This window comes from Orbicella franksi, chromosome 13, assembly GCF_964199315.1.
Source record: "Orbicella franksi chromosome 13, jaOrbFran1.1, whole genome shotgun sequence".
NCBI lineage: Eukaryota > Metazoa > Cnidaria > Anthozoa > Scleractinia > Merulinidae > Orbicella > Orbicella franksi.
In genome coordinates, this window is record NC_138157.1 from 11728413 (window position 1) to 11751548 (window position 23136).

The 23136-nt window shown below is 39.4% G+C and overlaps 1 protein-coding gene and 1 pseudogene across 2 annotated transcripts; both read left to right on the plus strand.

Annotated features, from left to right (window-relative positions):
• The first annotated feature begins 5215 nt into the window (after positions 1-5215).
• LOC145466680 (uncharacterized) lies at positions 5216-6100 on the plus strand. Its single transcript, XM_081450396.1, has 2 exons — positions 5216-5323; positions 5608-6100. The coding sequence occupies exons 1-2, from the start codon at positions 5261-5263 to the stop codon at positions 6073-6075; spliced, it is 531 nt and encodes a 176-aa protein (XP_081306522.1). The 5' UTR covers positions 5216-5260; the 3' UTR covers positions 6076-6100.
• A 764-nt stretch (positions 6101-6864) lies between these two features.
• On the plus strand, positions 6865-22756 carry LOC145465031 (uncharacterized; annotated as a pseudogene). Its single transcript, XR_014041498.1, has 5 exons — positions 6865-7421; positions 11619-11996; positions 19575-19815; positions 20392-21452; positions 22532-22756. The product of XR_014041498.1 is annotated as an uncharacterized LOC145465031 (transcript).
• The last annotated feature ends 380 nt before the right edge of the window (positions 22757-23136 follow it).

Below are 23136 nucleotides of genomic sequence, written 5' to 3' on the forward strand. Positions count from 1 at the left end.
CGATCTGACCTGTTGGCGATCAACGTAACCACTGCGTTTGCGATTCTTAAATTCCTTAAATACGAGTTCTTGAAATGAGTTTTGGTCCAAGGGCGACAGCAGTCATTTTGAAAATTCTCCAACCTCCCAAATATCCTCAGTGGACTTGGAGTGATGTCTTTCGAATAAATAAAAATTTGATTCAGCAACTGTCCGCCATGTTTACTTGCCGAGATGGCAAAGGTGGCGAGCGTAGTAACTAGGCCTCGAAAATGTTATACTCACCGCCTGGAGCGGTGAATATAGTGTCATATAAGGAATCGTTCGACCAATCAGATTGCTGGAAACTCTTTGTTCAGCTCTGAAATTATACTAATTAGGATTATTAGAATTGGTAAACAATTTACTGAAATATATTTTCCCAGACTTCGTCAGTCGGGGAATATAATGAACACTTTTTTTGTGATGACAGTATATCTAATCAATATAGTTAGTGAAGTTGCATTATATTCATTTTTTGATAGGGTTTTTTTTTGTAGAATGTATATATTGTTTTATATATATATATTTTTTACATTTTTGGCATGTTGTGTGTATTGTATTGCGAAAACAGCCGATCCAAGATTTGGAAGTCTTGTAATATTTACTTGTTGATAGCTTAGTAAGGAACCACCTGCTGTTCTAAGCAGTTGTTTTATTTCTGAAGAATGTTCGTACATTTTTCACCAGGGTATTTTTCAATTTAGAACGATCTTTAGTAGCATACCCACAAAATCATTTTGTTCCGGGTTACCTGAGAATCGTGCTATCGACATTTTCAGATATCGTAGGCCTTGTTTCACAACAAGGTAGCCTTAATAGGATTTTTCCTGAAGAGAACGGCTCGTGAAAAGTTGAGTGAAGTAGTCGCCTGTACATAGACTACGTAAGCATTTTGCTGCCTAGCCACTCCTGTATGTAATGGATTTCAGCCACTTACTGTTCTAAAACACTCTAAAAAGTAACTCTTGAAGTATCACCAGTGTGGTCTGCGCACATGCACTTTATTAGTGTCGCTATCTGTGTTTCCAATGTTTCTCGTTTCAAAGAAATGTGAGATTCGTTGAAATCATGTAATCTGACACTAACAAAACACTAAGTGGATCTAAGAAAGTAGGATCAATTAAAAAAATTGGAACGATCGAAAAGTTGTTTCGAACAAACAAAACCTGTTATAGCCTGCGTAGCTGACGGTTTAGTTAGTTGGTTGGGCTAGAGGACCGAAAAGGGCGTGATCCATAGAAACGAGCGGCGAAGGCGCGAGTGCCGTGGGGAAAATGAATCTTTTTGGCCACTTCGCCGGTTGCTCGCGCGCCCTACCACCAACTACACCACCAGCTACGCGGGCTAAACCTGATAGTGTTTCTTTCGAACGTTTGTTCCTGTATTTAGGCCGCGAGAATCCTGATGATAATTGTAAGGGAAGTCGAAGCATGCTGGCTAAGCACTGTGTGTGCAGTTTAGTTGGTTAATATTTTGCGTGCGAATGTCTAGTTCTTTTCTGTTCCTCAGTGTCCAACATTGTAGTCTACTGTGAAGCCTTTACTTGGGTTGTTCGTCGACACTTAGGGGAAAGCGTCACCTGACGACAATAGTAGTGATAACGACTGCCAACTAACAAAGAGTGGCGTTTCTTTCAAATGCACTTTTATTTCAAGAAGGTCGCGTGGAAAGGTTTCACTTCGTGCTCTTGATTATTAAATAGCTTATTGAGTATTAATGCATATTACGTTTGCCAGGTCTAGAACTTATAGTAAGTGCGCCATGTTGGTGGCCAGACAGGCATGCTAACGAGGACTCTGAGGAATCTTAAGGGAGTCATGACTAAATCCAGGGGAGCGTTAAATTATTGAAACCCTATACTAGTAAATCCCTGAAGAATGGCTCTAGTCTTGGTTTATCCGTCACTCTGACGCAAGAGCCAATAGACCATATTCGTATTCTCAATATCGGATTGGAACTAGCGCTCATGCGGGGAAATGAAAAAAGAGATCAATGTGATTTGATTTGAAAAGACTCCCCGCATTAGCCTCAGTTGCAAGCTAGTTCCAGTCCAATATCGAGAATACGAATATGGTGCGATTCAACAGATGGTCCTTGTTATGACGTCAGTAAATACGAAGTTTTCAAGTCAAACTTGGCTTCATGTAAATTAATATTCCATAGTCAGATAGGTCGCCATTATGGCTGTGTAGTTTAAAATTGTAAATCGCAAAGCAAAACGAAAAAGTAAACAGGAATTTCAATCTGTTTATTGTGTATCAGTTTTATGATCTTTTCCTTCGACTCTTGAGTCTCTGACCGTCCGGGGGTTTGCGAGTTTTTTTGTTTTTTTTTCTTTTTGTTTTCTTTGAAAAAATATTGCAAATGTCCCACGGTGGCATATTACAAATCCTCATGGTGGAGCTTTGGGAAGACTGCAAATGCGCGACTGAAGGCCACGAAACAGGGATAATTTTGTGATAAGTGAATAAAGATAGTGGATTTTTTTTAAAGTTCGGTTATGAAATGTGAAAAGTGAACTGATCAACATGACACGAACGTGGGACAAAGAATTTCTTTGATCCACGCTCGGGTCATGTTGATCAGTTCACTTTTCAGAGGGTCAATATTTTTTCTGAAATGATCGATGATGTATGGAAGCAATAATTGTTGACAAATAAATGGCCGATTGTTTTTTTTCTCGGCCGCGCGGTTTTTCGACCTCCCTCGCTGACAGAGAGCCAGAAACAGCCTAACAAAGAAATGGATTTCAACCATTGTCTTGGGTTTTGGAAGCAATGCACGTCCGGAAAGTAACAAAAATTAACAAATAATACAGCTACTGGTATTCCAATCCGTTGGGGACTTCAAACTAATATTTCTGTGTTTGACCACCAGTCACCACAAGTGTTAAGCTGCAATCAGTGAGTGCATTTGCAGAGTTCGATCTCTGGATTTAACATGTTTTAATTTCCATTGAAGGCTACCAGGAAATTTTAAAATAAGCAATGAAGAGGCAGGTATTTCAAAAATTGAGGGATAAAATTCTGAAAACTGCCTCTGACAATGACTTATTAAAAAATGCTAAATGCTAATACTTACTAAATGCTCGACAAATGCTCGTGGGGATTGGCGGGATTGGAATTGACATAGCCTTAAACATCCGCCTTTTTAACATTTATATAGTTAGACAGAATCCCATACCTTGAATTACCAAGCGCTCCAGCTGGTACAGAGAACCGGGCGGCCACGATCCAGGCATTCCGTTAAATTCTTTTTATATCTCTTATATTCGTCGCGCTTATATTTGTTCTAAAGCCTTGTTTTTCCTTCCGACGATGAGCCTGGTCACGCTGGTCACGCAATCCTCCCTAACGTGCGTGACGTACCAAATGTGAGAATTTCTTGTTGCCGGAGAGGTGGGTGTTTCTGTTCGGAAGGGAATGGGGAGTTTTTGAAATATTTTAGGTGCTTTTTTAGGAGAATTCTGTATCGTAAAAATCTCTAAAGGTGACGAGATTATCACAACTGACAAGTTCTACTGATGTCCAACAAAAATCACAATTGTCATGCCCTGTAGTGTCTTTCCGGGGCCGATCCAAGATGAGTCTAAGTTGACGGACGCGGATATGCTGTTGTATATTTTTCTTAGTTGAGAATCTTAATGTAGATGCATCGAAAGCGGGAGGTTGTTGCGATTTGTCATCGGAATCAGGTAACCTCGTCCCATTGCCTTTTCTCTTACATGGGGGCGCGGGCTAATCTCTAACCTAGATCTCCCACGGCCAGGCATCAAGATCGGAAAAGGCCATGAGAACGAGGTTGATTTTCAAGAGGGGTTGAGGGGGGGGGGTCACGATTTGATCATGATGGTCTCTCGATCGTCTTACACTTTCAAGCGTTAATTAGGGACCGTTCATTTTTTATGAGGGAGGGGGGGCTGGTGGGATTTGGGAAGCACCATTTAAAAATCGCACGACCCCCCCTCAGCTTACCAATTTTTTCACATGGCCCCCCCCTTATAGCGGTCATTTTTTGGGATGACCCCCCCCACAAAAAAAAATTGAACAAACAATATTTAGATTTCAACTTTTTTAATATTTCTCTATTATCCCCCTACTTCACGTTATTGTGCTCACTATGAAGACAATATTTACAATCCCTCTACTACAGAGAGCTGTTGTTTAAAAAAAAAAATCAAAAGAAAGAGAAGTCAATTTCGGATCTCCTAGTTATGGCTCGCCCTGAGCGTGTGGCGTTTGGCCTCTCACTGGCATTTTTCTCATCTGAATTGATGAATGCAAGAATGACATCACTTGAGTCATCTTCTCCCCCAGAGTCAATGGCATCACTGTCATACTCATCATTGTCACTTTCATCCGTTTCACTGCTGTCAGCACTTGTCCTGTTGTCATTTTGTGTCAGTGTCCTTGCATTTCTCAGTGTTGGTTGGCCAGCTCTGAGAGGACTCTTCTGCTGCAAGCATGAATGTCTTACAATTGCCTTTACTTTCTCACTCTTGCTGTTTTTCAAATGCTGCTTCAGCCCGTGGTGGCTCAAGTACTTGTTTAGTTCTGGAACACGTAGCTTTTTAAGCTTGGTTAGATCTTCGAACAACTCAGTCCAAGGATAATCCTCATATGATTTATCTTTTGCGTCCCTACTTAACTTTGCCTTTTCTTCTGCTCTCTTTTTCCTTTTAAATTCCAGCACTTCAAGATGCTGAAGATAATCCACCACAAACTTTGATTTGACAATAAACTTATCTGCAAAGAGAGCAACGCTCTCTGGGTCAGATAAAACCAGCCTGCCACTTCCATGCTCTTTCTTCGCTTGGACCCTTGGCTGCCAGTCATCTGGATCACGCCCTTCTTTTGGGGTCTTCTGGTAGGAGAGGTAGTGGTATTCCGGTAGGCAGGAATGGTCAGGAACTGGTTTAGGGTATCTTTCTATGGGTGGTCCAGTCCATTCACAACAAAAAGAACAAATTTTTCCTACCTTTTCTTGACAGGACAACTTTAGAAACTCCCTGTAGTTCTCCCCCTCCTCGTAGTGCTCATTCATAAACTTCTCAATCTTACGGAAGTAACAGTGGCCTGGAACAGAGTCTTTTCTTGCTCCTGCATTGTGATACTGAACCAAGTACGAAGTGTTGTGAAAAAACTGGAAATCTGTTGATGTGTTGTGTGAAACACATTATTACATTTAATTTACAGATGTCTTTATTTGGAAGGTTTTTTCCTCTACTCTAGTGATAGGCATGTATAAATGTTGCCCTGTGCAGGTAAAACAGAAAGCTGTTGAAGTACAAGAAGATGAGCCGGTAAGTGTTAATTTCTTGTCAGTGTTCCTATTTTTATCTGGACATTAAAAACGCATGTATGCTTCACTTTTATAATGAGAAACTTCTGTATTTTCCTATTGTAAAGATAGCACCTAGAACTGTTTGAACATTTTTAAAATAGTATGTGTCTTTTAATATATCGTTTGACTCAGGTCTACATTTCACTACACGAATACAACATTAAATGGTTACACGAACCATGATCATTCAATAACATCAATTCAATATAATAAATAAAAAAATCGTCTTTCCTTTTCTGGTAGGTCACTAGTTCCTCCTCTGCTGATGATACAACCATACCTCAGGGTCTCCGGAAAACAAGCCTTGGCTATATTGTTAATCCAATCGGGAAAAGAACGTATTACTACATGAGCATCATGAAAGAGGCTCATTCCAAAATGCGCAGTAATGGCGAAAGCGACGAGTCGTTTAAGAAAAGGTTTACAGCTGAACGATCCAGGCAGTTTGACATCTTACAAGCAAAAGAAGCAATCTTTCTAAGTGCGGATGGCTGTTCAGAAAGGGCGAGTGAGTTTTCCATGCCAGGGTACCGGTTGAAGCCCAGTGATGGAAGAAAACTGAACTTCTCCATCAAAGAGCACAGAGCAATGGTGGAAAAGTTGAATGTCATATTGAAAGATGTAAAGGAACACGATTCCACACTCTTTCAGTCCATTGGAAGGGAATTATTTCACCAATGCTGCAAGAAGCAGAATCACCACCAACCTTGAGCAGGAAGTCAGAGATTATGTTTACACCTTCATGTGCTTTTTGTCGCCAAACGTTTTTTTAAAGCAGAAGGAAAGTTTGTAATAAATTTGTATCCTGCCTTCTATGTTTATTCTGTAGCAATTTTTTTGATATTCAAACATCATTCCATTTTAAAGTTTTACTAAAATATTTCACGTGACCCCCCCTTTTTCCCTTATTTTTTTGGGATGGCCCCCCCTCGAAAGCCATTTTTTTTCACATGGTCCCCCCCCAAATCCCACCAGCCCCCCCTACCTTATAAAAAATGAACGGTCCCTTAGCCAAGTCCGGGACATGGGTCCAAACTTGGAGGCAAAAGTTTAGAAAATGAAACGGCAAAATAATCATACGCATGTGACGGGAAAAGCGAAAATGTTGGCGATGCTGGGCCGCGATGCTGTAGAAAACAAATTCTCTCTTTACTGGATTGTGCTGTACAATCCTATGCCAACCTAGTCTCGTTCGCAGCCGTTATTAGGGTCGTCACGCAACGCTCCTCCCCACTAACAAGTGGGGAGGAGCGTTGCGTGACGACCCTAATAACGGCTGCGAAGGAGACTAATGCCAGCCCAGAGGATGCTGATTTGTTGTTGCTGTTAAGTTTTCACAGATGTAACCTAAGAATAGCAAATATCCTGCTCTTGAATCATCTGAAACATGCGAGATTTCCCGCGATCATGACATAGGAATATTCTTAATAATACGGCTGCATAGGTCATTGAAAACATTTCCCGGAATTGCACATGGAAACGAGGCCATTGGGAAAGTCCCTTGGAAATGGAAGGTAGAGTGTCGTGGTTAATGTTCATGTTTACACGTTATTTTGCTGTAGAAAACACGAAGTAGTTGCTACTTAGTCTGCAAACGGTATGGAAGAACCCAAGAGAAAATATATTCTTCTTGTTGATAGTGTGGGTAACACACTTGAGAGAAATATTTTGGCGCTTGGTCCTTCCATGAAGGCTACACCAACTCAAGTTCTACGAGGGGAGTTATTGGAAGCTATTCCTGAAGATGAACAACCGTTAGATGGTAATAGAATAGCCCTTGTTGGAATCGATCGTAAATCATTGCGTCTTGAATGTCCCATGGCGGATGTAACTCGGCTTGCCGACGAAGGAGCGAACTTGCTTTTGGCGATATCTTCCGCTGAATCGAGATATCAAACGTTTATCGACAGAAAACCTCTGGATTTTGGGCGTCGACTTTCACCAGGAAATCAGGTGTTTGTGTCGGGGATAGGATTTAAACAGGAATTACCTGGTGTCGTACGGTTCAAGGGTGAATTACCGCTTTTCCTGGTACTATGTTTGGAGTTGAACTGACCGTAGGTATCAATTCACCCATGGGTTTCATGTATTTTTCAGCAATTCTTCTTTGATGAATCAATGCTACCAGTATTTTTCAGTAGTTGCCATAATAGTGGTACCAAGTGGATACCCAATAATGGCCATTTTTGTGAAGGAAAATATTACCATAGCAACACCCCCTAATTTTAGCTTTCACTGCTCATAACTCAAAAACGAGTCCAGTGGCTTCATTTAATATCGAATTGTTTTAATAAAACTTTTTGTAAACTTGGAAGAATGATTAAGTATGGAAGGGGTTCAGAGCCACTCAGTAAAACCGCCCCCACAATTGTTTTTAGACTTAAGTTGAATCTTGATTAATTGTAATTTGAGTGTAGCACGTGATGAGCGCAAAAATTGGTGTGTTGAGTGAAAAGTTACTAAAAGATGTACATGATGACTCATGAATACCATAAACAGCCGCTTATAAGGCCCCCGCTTATAAGCCCCCCCCCCCCCCTCCCACCCCTGGTTATATGCCTATCCAGCTGAAAACCAAAAAATGCATCTGGTTATAAGCACCCCCAGATATAGTCCCCCCTCTAGCTTTCCTTGTTTTAGGTTAATTTTATTATGTTATTTTAAAGTTTAATTGCCACTGAGTAAATGAAAAAACTTTTTCGATAAACATGTGCAGAGCTCTATAGCTTGTTTCGAAATGTTTTTTTTTTTCTAGTTATAAGAGATAAAAGGATGTGTTTATATCACTGCAAGGCCGATAGTTTTAGGACGCTTCTAAGAAAAAACTGTCAGGTAGCGATAATCGAGAACAGAACAATCTAACACATGGCAATGCGCAGGTAAGAGCAAACTTATTACATCATATGAACTCAACCAATTATAACAGTCCATTGTACAGGATACATTATCATATTTTAACAATAAGCGTCCTTGGATGTAAGCCTCTCCATTAATAAGCCCATCTTAAAGTCGTTATGAAGTTGTATAAGTCCAGTTCTTATAAATGGCAGTTTATGGTATTTAAGAAAAAAATGTTAAAAGCAGCTTTGATGTGAATTTTGTTCAGTTTTATTTGTGGAATTGAGAACTGTGGAATTGGGAGTTTTAGCAATGACCACGGTGACGCTGAGGACGATGCCTTGTGAAAAAAGTATTTATAATTTACCCTCCAATGTTGGAACTGTGTATATCTGTTCAGTACGCCTATCAGTCTAAAACCTTGTCAGGTTAAATATGTAATGACAGCGTTCAATTCCAGAGAAAGACACAAAAAATTGGCCATTGCGGTACACGTTCTCCAAAGCACGTACGACTTTGTCATTTCACGTTGTTGTTTTGCAGAGGACGGCTGGCAAAGAAATGTACATAGATTCAGAACGCACGTGCAGAACCATTGTTCTGCTTATTAATTGTTTGGTGACGTTCTCGTTGGCATCGCCGTCGTGGTTTCTTAAAACTCCCTATTTCATTTAGCGTAACAACACATGACTGATTTGTTGTCATATGCATACTGACAAAACTTACTACTACAGAAATATTGGATAAGGAAGATTGATTTCCTTCGACAGTTAAATCAGGCATTTTTAGCAGTCGAATTTCACCAACGACAGTTTGCAGTATTGTTCAGATAGTTGTTTTGCTTTTGAAACATTTCTGCGGCGCCTGTCTGTGAAGAATTCTCAACAGTTTTTGCCATCACGTCTCGGGGTCTGGGTATGTTTCCAAGGAATTCTCAAAGAAAAACGCTTTGCTGGTAAAAAACAATTTTGGTTAGTAACATCTAAGTTGTCACTAGCCACCAGGCTAGTCAATTGAAAAATTAGTGTCGAGCTCTGGGTTTTGGTTCTTAAAGATCAAAATTTTCAAAGAAATGTATGAAGTTAATTGAAATTTCCAGAGGGATGCATATTGGGGCTCTTAGAAAAATTCCCTTCCATAGTAGAGGTATGGATATTTTCTAGAAGTACACATTTTGAATTTATTAGCACTTTTTTCACAACTGGGGGGCAAATCGAACAAATGTAAACAGTGAGCTTAAATGTAATTGAGTCAAGTGAAACCTTTTGCTGGAAAATTCAAATTGCATTGATAAATCTCTACTCTCATAAGTATATTTAATTAACAAAGATAATCACAGTTTTGACCAATGTATACGAAGTGCAGGTCATTTTTGTCATTGCAGGATATGGAAAAGAAGATAGAAACAAATTCTTTATCTGGTTACCAAGCTAGCACGTGATCAAAATCTGCCTCAATCAGTTTCTTTCTAATTTCTGTGCTAAAAATGGCCGTGTTCTGCATGAAAACTCTTGTTTTTTATTTTAACATGGCTTATGTAGTGTATTGAGCCAGCGGTTGACATTTTGAGCATGCGCACTTATGAGCATTCTGTTCCATGTGCTTCGATTTGCAATAAACCAAATACATGACAGCTTAAAATTTCAGTTATTTGTGTGAACATTTTCCAGTTTCACTATATAAAACCAAACTCAATGCGGATTGCCAATGTACTGAAGCTGTAGAAACTGTATGTGAAAAGAAGATGGGTTTATTACATTAAAACTTGGCAGTGTATAACTTCTTTTCTAGGATAGTTCATGAATTATTAATGAGTTTGAAAACCTGGGTTAGAGTGGAAGTACCCCAGGCCAGCAAAATTTGGGAGTTACTTGCCCAAAGGGCAAGCTCGCATGCAAATTTTTTTCAAGCCTTGCCATGGAATTATTGAAGCTTATGTTTTTCAGAAGTTACCTTTCGGCTTATGGTGGCTCAAAACAGTTTCCAACACTTAGATTTTGATGGGTCGTTATAACCACTCTTTATCACTTGATGCGACAATCATGGTATCAAAAAACTGCCCAATCATTGGTGAACATGTTGTTATCATTTTCGTGACACAATAGGTTACCATTTCAACAGTATGACCTCCTAAAAACACCCTTAATTACAGCTTTAGGTGCATGTAATTCAAAAACGGGATGGTGAATTTTTTTTTATATTATCAATTTTTGATAAGCATGATAAGACGCACCTTTTTTAAAAGTTTAAAAAATTCTGTGGATAGTGTTCAGAGCCACCTTAAATGTTCGAAAATTTAAGGTGGTTCTGAACCCTACCTGCCTATGCTCAGAGAATTTTCTTATACTCACAGTACATTCCTTTACGTGTCTTTATATTAATGTAGGGAATGGTGGCTCACAGTGTACCATTTTCTGCATCAAGCTGTGCAAATAATAGAATAACTGTCAATTTTTATCTCAGTCATTAGCTAATTTTTACTGGTCATATTGTCAATAGGAATACAGGATTATAGATGACGTCATTACACACAGATCTTGAGTATTTTGTTTCGCAGAATGATAAGTGCCGTTAGGTTGTGGTATAGCAATAAATTGCATTTAAAAAGGAGTTTCTTAGAGAGAGATCATTTAAATTGTTTAACATGACTTTAAATTGATGTTGGATTCAACTGTTGGGTGAAAAACAGGTCTGAGTCAAACTTTGATGTGGAACTCGATGAATGGGATCTGTTTATTTTGTTGTGTGACCTCAGTAATAATTCAGTGGGTTTTTCAAGTATTTGTGAATTGAATAAAGGTTAGTTATAGAAATTCCAGGGTGTAATTTTTGTCTTGCATGTGGAACAAGATATCTTTCTTCCTAGTAAAACAACTGCACAGCTCTGACTTGTATTTTTCAATGGTTAGTTAATTTGGATATACCCGCTTGTTTACTCTTTGCTTTTATAAAGCACAAGGTAAAGCCACCCAGTTGCTGACTATTCAGTTTTGGTAAATCTGATTGACTGTGTGGATACTACTCAACAGTAACTGAACAGCAAGCTTGTTAGGTTTCCATCAGATGAAACCAATAGGTGACAAGGGAGTAAATTCCTGACCCAACCATTAAGTCCATAGACACAAAGAGTGAGCTGTGTTATTTTTTGAGCAGAACCCTCTCCAAGAAATATTTCCTGTATATGTTATTTAATATCATCAACACTGTACATGTAAGTCTTCATCAATTGGTCCACTTTTAGGATGTCCATTATGGTGTAGTAAAGAAGATACCATGGGTCTGAAAGTGTTTTCTGTGCCATGATAAAGTGAAATGTTAATGTCACAGTAATTAACACCTTCATGTGATTAAGATTTTCACTTCTCTGCTGGGGGTCTTGAGGTGGATTATTAATCTGTTTTGTTTTATTCCTTTAGGAAAATCCAGGGCATGGAACAAATGATGGAACATTCAGGAACACGCGTTACTTTACCTGCCCACCGGACTCTGGTGTCTTTGTTGGACTTGATAAATTAGCACCTAGAGAGGATCCTGACTCTGAGTCACCAAAAAGAGATGAAAATGCTCAAGCAAACGTTAAATCAAGACGTGTGGATACAGTTGTGCCATCCTTTCTTAATAGAAAAAGTGAACAAAAGTCTCCTCAGGAAAGAATTAACCAGGTACTTGAAATTGGTCAAAGAGTTGTCACATTCATTGATGATCATCCAGCCCGAGGAACTGTACGTTATGTTGGCCAAGAGGAAGATGCAAGTGGAAATATGCGGCAGCGTACGATTGTAGGACTGGAAATGGTAGGTAATGCACATCAGAATTTATGTACTGAAAACATTTAAATTGCAATTATTAGCTTTTTAGTTGCATCTCATGAAAAAAAAAATCTAAATAAAGTTAATCTAATTCATGATAAACCTGTCGGGATTTGCCTGTCATCATATTAGATTCAATCATAATCTCTCGAAGTGTATGTGGTTGAAGGTGGAAACATGTTGTAGTGGGCATATGATATAGGTGGATGACTGGAAGCTGGTAATTAAGGTGATTCTGCAGAAATAAAAGTTGCCGAACAATGTTTCTGAAACTTTCCTTGAATTTTCCCTACCAAGCACTGTTTCGAAAAATACAATAAAAAGGATAGGTCACCATGGTCGCTAAAGAGACATGATGGGCCAATTTTACCCCATTTATGCCCAACGACGTGCGTTATTTGGTCAGTTTACGTTACATTTTGCGGTAGATGGAAGCAAAGGTTATTGAAGCAAGAGTTGAAAAAAAGCTTCATAGTAGAAAGTCTCGAGGGCATGGAACAATGAAATATATAATTTATGGAAATATCACACAGTTCTAAACGACATTGACTTAAAACGTTCCTGGACTCGTTGTTTTCGAGATCATAATTCGCATCCTCGTGTAACGGTTTGTTACACTCTTAGCTATATCTTTTTTTAACCCGGAGATTGCGTAAGCAATCTATTAAGCAATTAGATTATGAGCTCGAGATTTGTATCGCGTGATAGTCGACGATGGCGCAGCCCGAGTCAGCTATCACGCATAGAAATCGAGAGCGAATAATACAATTGTTTTAACATAAATCTAATAGTCGTTCAAAACTTAATAACAATCCTCCTCACAGATATCTCGAAAACGCGAAGAAGTAGCCGTCATTTTGTTAACAAGCGCACACTGCGCTACTCACTATCTATCACAGAATAGATAGTGAGTAGCGAAGCCAATCAGAGAACAGTATTCATGATAGAACGCTAGTAGGGTTTAAGTTGTGGTGCAGATTATGCAAATGATATGCAAATGATGTCCTTTCATCATCCGTAAAGGTTTTGGAGTAATTCTGCTGACCAGTAGATAAAGGTCCTGAAATTACTGTATTAGTCAATATTGCAGGCACATGTGTCGTTTTACATTTCTAGGTCAAGGTATTACGTGACTGCCATTGTTGCGCAAAAAATGGAAACCTTTAATCTTTCTTCAGTCTTTAATCATTATTTATACACGGTAAAAACATCAGGTAGAAAAAATTACACAATAATGGCTAAAAATCCAAATCCTAACATTATATTAACTTACATTAATATGCCACTTAAGAAAAATCCTGGTTTCCATGAATGCCGTGTTTAAAAATTATGGTAAAGAAGGCGTTTAAATTTGTTTAATGAACCAGACTCTCTAATGCTACAGGGTAAGGTGTTCCAAAGGGTAGCGCCGCTGTAACTAAAACTATTTTTCATGTAGTTAGTTCTTGGAAAGGGGACAATAGGTTTGTTTACCGAGTCCCTCAGAGAATAGCTTGATTCATTTCGCTTTATAAATTTACACGTGAGATATTCCGGAACAAGACCGTTTAAAGACTTGAAAACCATTAAGGCGTTCTGAATTGGACGTTGAGATATCAAGTCTTTCCAGCTGAGTTTGTGAAATAAGGAATCGACATCTATGTCATAGTTTGATGAAGTTATAACACGTGCACCACGGTTCTGTAGTTTTTGTAGCTTTTTAGATAATGTTTTGCCACAATTACTCTAGACAAGGCTGCAGTAATCAAAGTGAGGTTGAACTTGTGAGTTGTAAATATTGAGTAGGGTGGATTGAGGCACAAATCGCTTAACTCGCTTTATGGCTCCAACAGCGGAAGCGATCTTTTTACACAGTTAATCAATGTGGAAATACCACGTTAAATTTTCATCGATATGTATTCCACTGGGATTTCACAGAGGAAACTTGTTCAATTGGAACATTTATCAATGGAAAGTTCGAGTGTATCAGATAGAGTACTTAATCTTTGCCTGGAGCCGATCAGGATAAATTCAGTTTTTGTAGCGTTCAAGGTAAGTTTGTTAGACACTAGCCATTTGCTTAGCTTTTCAAGGTCGTGAGATAGATTAGACTGGATCAAATGTAAATCTGAACCAGCAGAAGTAATGTGGGTGTCATCAGCACACATTCTAGGTACGCTGAACGATAAACAGTGAGGCAAATCGTTAATATAAATTTGAAATAAAAGAGGGCCAAGGATCGTTCCCTGTGGCACACCACATTTAAGAGTGGTGAAGTCAGAGAGATGGCCGTTAACTGAGCACCGTTGCACATGTGCGATTCGTCAAATACGATTTGAACCAATCAAGAGTTTTCCCTTGAATGCCATACCGATTCATTTCAGTTAGTACTAGTAGTAATCAGGGATTATGAGAGTGCGTTCGACGCTCTCACTTTAATATATATATATACCGTAAATAATGATCTCACTAGCTGACTTTCAACCTTTGTCTATTGCTAAAATCAACATTTTTCAGCAGCAACCAGGCCTGAGCAGCAACCGAGGTTTTACAGTCAGATATGTATAGTGTCAAAGTCCATGCTAGTGAGGTCACGATTTGTTGATACGTTGCGCCACCAGTTTCTGTTGACTGTCAAGTTTCATAGAATATTTAAATTACGAACATTATTCTAAGCTAGCATTTGCAATCGCATGGTCGTTTCGCGTGGTCGTTTATCGTAAGCAAACTCTTCAACTAATTAGAGTATTTCCCGTGACGAATAAAGTAGTCTTATGGATCTTGCCTTCAGAGTACTTTTCCACCGATTCCAAACAATAACATTTCGACCGGATAAAGACTGAGCTATCCGTCGCGACTGGAACTAATCAACAAATGCAATCAAAATGTAGCTGTTCGGTTATCATCCCAAAGCCAAGTCGTGTTAATAAACAAGGACGATTCCCTCAGATTTCGATAAATGCTACCGTCAAAGCGTTTAAATTCGCCAAAATCTAACGTTGAGAGCACATAATAGCGAAGCGTACGGCGACTGAATGGAAAGAAGTCAAAGAAAGATCCATAGGAAAGACGAGCTCACATGGCCTGCTCACATACTCACATGTTCGCCACATGTCTTATCACATGTCTCGACATTAAACGGTACCAGTTTACTGACCGTGACATGCCCCTGCAAAAATCAAGCGGGGTGGCCATTTTGGTGTCCTTACAGGAATGTGGTTTTTTTTCGGCCTATAACCGTGCACAGGGAGATCAACTCTGGAAAGCCACAGGTAAAAATTAGGTTTGCGTTCCACTTCGTCGAACGCAAATATCTCATGATCAACAGTGTCGAATGCCTTTTTTAAGTAGAGGAACACTACACCATTGACGTAGCGACGATCGATATTAAACGCCCAGCTGTCAGTGGCTTCAAGAAGAGCAGTAACACTTGAGTGTAAAGACCTGAAACTAGATTGTTGTTTGGAAATGATTTCTTCACTATCTAAGAAGTTGTATAACTGATCGTTCACTATCCTCTCAAACACTTTGGCGATTACGGAAATCACTGAAATAGGTCGGTAGTTGTTTAGATCAATTGACTCGCCCTGTTTAAACAACGGAGCCTCTCTGGCACATTTCCAGTCGTCAGGAAATATGCCAGACATCAGGGATTTATTAAACAGATCGCATAACGGGCCTGAGATAATATCAGCACACTCACGAATCAACCTAGCAGAGATATTATCTAGCCCTGTAGCTTTAGTTTTTGCCAATTTATTTAGATGAGTAAAGACAACACTGGTAGTAGTTGGACGAAAACAGAATTTGTTGTAGTTTTCTGGAACAAAGTTCTAATAAACCGACTCCTCATCCGAAGTTAAAGGTATTTCACGGGCTAGTCTGGGCCCAATAGTTGAAAAATGTTCGTTAAAGGCGTTGGAAATCTCGTTAGAGTCACACATAGAGAGGCTATCTTTAAAACAGGGAACGGGGAATCGGGGAATGGGAATGGGAATGGGAATGGGAATGGGAACGGGGAACGGGGAACGGGGAACGGGGAACGGGGAATCTTTAAAATGAGGAATCTTTAAAAGCGGGAATCTTTAAAATGGGGAATCTTTAAAAGCGGGAATCTTTAAAATGGGGAATCTTTAAGAGCGGGAATCTTTAAAATGGGGAATCTTTAAAAGCGGGAATCTTTAAAATGGGGAATCTTTAAAAGCGGGAATCTTTAAAACGGGGAATCTTTAAAAGCGGGAATCTTTAAAATGGGAAATCTTTAAAAGCGGGAATCTTTAAAACGGGGAATCTTTAAAAGCGGGAATCTTTAAAACGGGTAATCTTTAAAGTGGGGAATATTTAATAGCGTTAATCTTTACTGAAAAGTGAACGAGAATCTCTCAGTTTCCCACCGGAAACTATTTATTCTCTCACATGTATCAACTCAACAGGTACAGAGACAGTTGTGGAATTTATTCGTTGTAATTTTATTGTACGCTATTAAAGCACATCGGTTTAGCGGGATAGTGGAGCGGTTCAAATCTCGATTCTCACTCTGAGATCCGCTAGACCGACCAAAGAATCTAACCGCCTGGATTTATCTTAACTCCGGACTGTGACGTTTAGTTTCGCAGCGATGGATATTTGTCGTAGCCTTATCATGTGCTAATGGAAGGACTTACGACTTAACGACAAATATATGGCAGGGAAAACACGTTTTTGATTGTTTAATCGATAAATCAACAGTCCCCTCACATGACGTCGCTAAAATTCAAACTACAAAACTATCAATCATCCTGAGATTTTACTTTCATGATGTGTAAGAGCAGCTGAAAACTAATAGTCATACAAACTTTTGCTCCAAGTGGGTTCTTGGTTTTGTAATAGACTGCGCTTGAATTTCTAATCTTTTGCGTGACGCGGCATTTACATGACGGGCAAGAAAGCTGTCATGTTGGTTAAAAGAGTGACTTATTTCGGGGAATTTGGCTATCTGAACAGTTCATGTATTAAAAAAAGTATTATTTTTAAAATGTTTTTGAGTTCCTGAAGAGATAAATTCACGCTTTTGTAGCAAAACTCAGTGACAGATGTTTCTGTTGGTTTCCGGCCGCCATCCGGATGGGCGCCAGCATGGCGTCTCCATCAAAATCTCTATAAATTTGGGTAAAAAAATTCTCTCTCAATTCTCAATGTCTTGCGTAAGAAACATTGCTGTGACCTGAATCTTAGCGAAAGTCATTGCATATTTACCTTCTTTCTCTTCAAGATTCTGGACTTTATCATTTGAACTGTTTTGATTTTTATTTTGTTTATTTTGAATAGCATGACACTGAAAACCGGCAATAAAGCAATTCGATGCTCGATGCCCGAACGATGTGACGGCGAATTTCGCGTATAATCCGTCATTGCGTGCTTAATGATACCTCTTTCTACGCCACGTAGTCATGCGAAGACAATTTCAAAGTGCCCATTGCATTCACTTTAAAGAAGAAAGAATCGGTCACTTTGAAGGTCTTCCACAGTTTAAGTGGAATGATCTCGGCGAACAAGATGTGATAGGGGAAGGGTCGTTTGAAGCCGTTTTTATCACAAAAACCAGGAACAAGGACGGAAAGTCAAAACAGTGGTTGACAAGAAATCACCCGCTTTTAATAAAGATTCCCCATTTTAAAGATTCCCGCTTTTAAAGATTCCCCATTTTAAAGATTCCCGCTTTTAAAGATTCCCCATTTTAAAGATTCCCGCTTTTAAAGATTCCCCATTTTAAAGATTCCCGCTTTTAAAGATTCCCCATTTTAAAGATTCCCGCTTTTAAAGATTCCCCATTTTAAAGATTCCCGCTTTTAAAGATTCCCCATTTTAAAGATTCCCGCTTTTAAAGATTCCCCATTTTAAGGATTCCCGCTTTTAAAGATTCCCCATTTTAAAGATTCCCGCTTTTAAAGATTCCTCATTTTAAAGATTCCCCGTTCCCCGTTCCCCGTTCCCCATTCCCGTTCCCCATTCCCGTTCCCCATTCCCGTTCCCCATTCCCGTTCCCCATTCCCGTTCCCCATTCCCATTCCCATTCCCATTCCCATTCCCCGATTCTCCGATTCCCCGTTCCCCGTTTTAAAGATAGCCCACATAGAGATGTCATTTACTTTCACTTCCTTTACTATCTGGTTGTTTTGACGACGAGACATGAGAATATTTATAGTTCTCCAAGTCCTTCGAGCATTCCCTTCGGATTGAATAAAACTATTGTGATAATAGGATGCCTTAGTGGTTTTCACTTCATTGTTGATTCGATTTCGGAGCTTTCTGTAATTGGCCCAGTCTTGAGGATTCTTTGTTCTTACCGCTTTCCTTTTAGCAGCATTGCGACAACGCATACCCTTCTTCAAGGCTGAATTAATCCAGGGTATTATGTTCAATTTAGTACGTCTAGTTCGAAGAGGAGCATGTGAGTTAACAATGCGCAAAAAGTTTGTTTTCCAGCTTGACCATACCAAATTTAGATCTTCTGATTCATCGAACGACCAGTTTTGCTGAGCAATTTTATTTCGAAAATTTTCATTTCAAGTATAGGTCACCATGCTCGTTAAGAGAAGACGAACATTTGTTTCCATGTCGGGCTTAGCTTGAGGGAAATCACTCACGCTCTGTACGTGCACGCGCTCATGTGCGCGTGCTAATGACGCAAAAATCGTACGCAGTAGGGATGCGCAATGCAATACTGAGGCTGAACGCAGTTTTCGCGCGCGTTTTTGCTAATGCGATTCAGCGCACGCACAAGGATTGCTAAAGACAAACATGCTGTCAATAGAGCGATCATTTTATTTACTCAACGCCTGCACTATCTGTGCTATTTTTCTGTATAATAGAACGCTGTGTATTGATAAATTTTATCTTTTATTACAAAAATATGTTAGAAAAGGTAACGATGCAAAGAACCCAGCAATTCTCAGCTTTTTCGTTGTTACCGAAAGAACCCAGTTAAATGCAGCGCATGTGTAGTAAGTCAAAATTGCGATTGAATAAGAAATGCTTTCTCGCAAATACGCCTATTTCTCGAGAACAACTCATTAGAATTTCGCGAAATTTTGCACGAAAATACTTTAGGAAATAAGTAACTGGAGTCTTGAAAAAAATTGAACTTTAACAAAGGAAATTCTAGATATTCCAGTGAATCTTCAGCAAGGGATAATTAAAGATATCTATGTTAAATTGTTATCAAAATGGTGTTAACTTGTGAGTATCGTTACAAGCTTGTTGCATGCAAATTATAAAGAAAATCTAATGACTAGATTTTCTACAAATAAACAAAACTGATGTTAAAGGCCTGTTTATATTTATTCATGTTACCATGGCAGCGACACATACGTCAGCTTAACTTGCTTCCTGCCATTTTTGGCAACCGTGTGATCAAGGCTTTTAGAGAAAAAGGTGAATGAAACACAGGTATCAAAAATTGTGTTCAGCCACGTGAAACTTGCTAAGGTTGATGATAAATCACTATGGGCAAATTATGTTTTGAAAACTTGCGCAGACATCACCTGAAAAATTTTTGTGGCACACAGTTGGAAATGATCACTGCACTTTTTTACCTTCATGCAGGATGAGAAATGTGGGAGTGGAACCGGCATACGGCATAGACAACTGCTCTTTGTTTGTAAGAGAGATTTTGCAGTATTTGTTGATATAAAAAATCTTATTCGAGAGGAAGACTTTGATGGAAACCGCAAAAAGTCTACATGTAAAGGAAAGAAAACACCGGAGAAACAGGATGCTACTCAAGAGCAAATTCGAGAAGGTGACTCTGTGGCGAGATCAATGAATTATTATTACAGATCACCAGGCAAGTCTAGATATTTGTTGGTGTTTTTCTTTTAGTAACTCCAAACTAGGTGTGGTGCAATTAGTTCAGAATTAGTTCAATTTATTTGTGTGTGTAGTTTTTTTTCCTGTATGATACAAGGATTTTGAGAATCATCCTAGAAATAAAGTATTTACAAGAAAAAGAAAACACTTGGAATGTGCCCTATTGTACATGAAAATTGACATCATTCTGGAAATTTACATTCCCGGAAATTCCTCGTGACACATGTAGCTGGCTGTGAATCACGAAAGCATAGGTGCAGATGTGTGCATGACTCCCTTGACTGCTTCATAATGCTGGCTTTTAACAATAACACTTTTTTTTATAGTTTTAAGCGTGAAATGAATCTCGTTTGGTCCCATTCAGAATTTGTCTAGGCATAGACATGTGCATTTGCAGCCCAAATCAAGAAATGATGTCAGTAGGAGAATCCCAATGCGGTGGCTCGTTGTGAGTGTTTTATCTAAAGGTTTCATTCACAACTTTAACCACCAAGTTTTCAGCAGTTAAAGTACCGATTCCAGTTCTGAGGTTATTATACTGAACTTCTTGTAGATGGGATAAAGCTGAGCGAAAAGGACCAACAAGAAGAAAACTTACAAAGACAATTGAAGGAGATGGAACAACAGCTGAGAGAGAAAGACGAACAAGAAGAGCATTTACAGGGACAACTAAGAGAGAGGGAACAACAGCTGAGCGAAAAGGACCAACAAGAAGAAAACTTACAAAGACAACTAAGAGAGATGGGACAACAGTTGAGAGAGAAAGACGAACAAGAAGAGAATTTACAAAGACGACTAAGAGAGACAGAACAACAGCTGAGAGAGAAAGACGAACTAGAAGAGAACTTACGAAGACACCTAAGAGAGATGGAACAACAGCTGACAAACTTACAAGACCAATATCGAGATAAACAGGACGAAACAGCTAACTTACAGAGACAAGTTACTACACAAGAACGACAACTGAGGGTAAAAGGCCGGCAAGTGAATGAATTGGAGGTAACTCTTTCAACAGCTCAGCAAGCGTTGAATGATTGCCGACGCCAACAGGTCACACCTGACTGGGTCATTTCCCGTGATCAAATTCAGCTGACAGATAAACTCCTTGGTAAGGGAGGCTGGGGAAGTGTTGTCGAGGGGAAATACTGTGGCTGTGCCGTAGCTGTAAAACAAATCCATGAGTTGATTGTTTCTCCACACAACCGGAATTTGTTTGAACGAGAAATGGACATTGCTTCAAGATTCCGCCATCCTTGTTTGCTGCAGTTCATTGGAGCAACAAATGACGAAGGAAGTCCTTTGTTTGTAACAGAGCTTATGGAATCAAGTTTACGAGCATTGTTAGGGCAGAGACCTCTCTCTGCAGCAGAAGTCTCCACTATTTCTTTAGATGTGGCTCGAGCATTAAATTACCTTCACCAAAAGAAACCTTCTCCAATTATACACCATGACATCAGCAGTGCTAATGTGTTACTTTGGCGACAGGGTGACCAATGGCGAGGCAAAGTGTCAGATTATGGAACGGCAAATTTTATGCAACATACCATGACGGTTGCCCCTGGAGCCATGATTTACATTGCCCCCGAAGCACTCACTTCAAAACAGACAGTCAAGGTTAGTTATGACTTGCGTAAAGTTTACCATCTTTCAATTAAGTAACGATAAAAAAAGTTGAAGGAACAAATTGGGTGATTCACGAGATGAATTGCAAAATGAATTAGAATTGCGCTAATATAAAAGAAGATAATTTGATATTTATCAGACCAGAAGATTCTTAATAGCACCCCTGAGATCTTGAGAACATAATCTTATGTCAAAGTGTAATTTCTTCGGTGATCTAAATGAAAGTGAACGTAAAATGCAAAAGGTTGAAAACTGAGGGATGTTCCTCCAGGAAATGTAAACCTTCAAATAGGTCTTACTGTTGTAGTTTGGGTTTTCCAAAGATGATAAGCCATCTTAATGACAGCTAGCAAAAACCTTGCATTACCTGAACAAAAACAACTAGCTTTATTTACATACAGTGTGGCAAAAGTTTATGTAAACTAAAACTGACACAATAATGATTTTCGTTAGCATATAATAAGGTTGTGATGTTGCAATCAAGCTACATCGCTTTGATTTAGGTAAAAAAGGCTAAGTCTGCATACGGGTCAAGTGGCCCATTAGGCCAGGGCTTATCCCGGTTTCTGTAGCATGAAGCGACTAGGAGTATTTCTACTACCCCCTGGATGGGATGCTAGTCCATAGCAGGGTTACCCCCAGCATTAAGGCCCTTGTACCCATTTATACACCTGGGTGGAGAGAGGCACTGTGAGAGCAAAGTGTCTTGCCCATGAACACAACACAATGTCCCCGACCAGGGCTCGAATCCGGACCGCTCGATCCGGAGTCGAGCGCACTAACCATGAGGCCACCGCGCCTCCCTTCGGGTTGATTTGAAAGAAGAATATTGCGTGGATCAAAGTTAGGGAAAATGAATTTTGTAATTGAGTATTAACATAATGATTTCTAGAACTCGTAAGTTCGCAGACCGCCTTCGCAGATGGCTAGTAACGAAGATAATTGTTTAAAAGAAAACACCGAGTAGTTTGGTACTCCCATAATAAATGACTATTCAAGCATCTTACCTCGCTGGAAGTAGATATCTTCATGTGTTACGGTAAATATTATTTTGTAATCGTCGCCTTTAGGTTGATGTGTACAGTTTCGGCGTTCTTCTCTGTGAAATGTGCATCCGGGAATTACCAGATCCTGAAAGACGTGATCAACATATCGCAATGATCACAAACAGCCTGCTTCGTGCCCTTATACGGGGATGTTTGCAATCAGAACCTGAGGACAGATCAATCATGGAAGAGATTATTGAAGAACTTGAGGAACCAGTGTAGTGACATGTCATTCCTACATTGGTATGCTCAAACTACATGTAAGTTTGATTGTCCTTCCTGTACGTAGTAATGGAATTAAGTTTCTTCAACAGCTTACACAATGGTAATGTTTTTCAGACAACAATATTGAATTGAACTAGGTTTATGATTATGAACGATCTTATCAAAATGTTTAGTACAGGTACCATATACCTTATAAGGTTTTCTTGAGAAAGCAAGGAATTAACGTGCAATATCTCCAGTTGGCTTTATATGTGAACAACTGCTTGGAACGGTGACGTTTTGTAAGATGACTCCATGCCCTGGGGTGGATAAAGGATTTTAGAAGAGGGGATTTGAGGTAGGGATCTTCGAAGGCAGGCCCCTGTAGTGAGTTTCGGGGCTGTCCTCGCCCGGAAAAGTTTTAA

Bases quoted from the DNA above. Each gene is read 5' to 3' on its own strand.
- LOC145466680 (XM_081450396.1), top strand. From the start codon at position 5,261: ATGTATAAATGTTGCCCTGTGCAGGTAAAACAGAAAGCTGTTGAAGTA. The intron at 5,324-5,607 runs GTAAGTGTTAAT...CTTTTCTGGTAG, and splicing joins AAGTACAAGAAGATGAGCCG to GTCACTAGTTCCTCCTCTGC.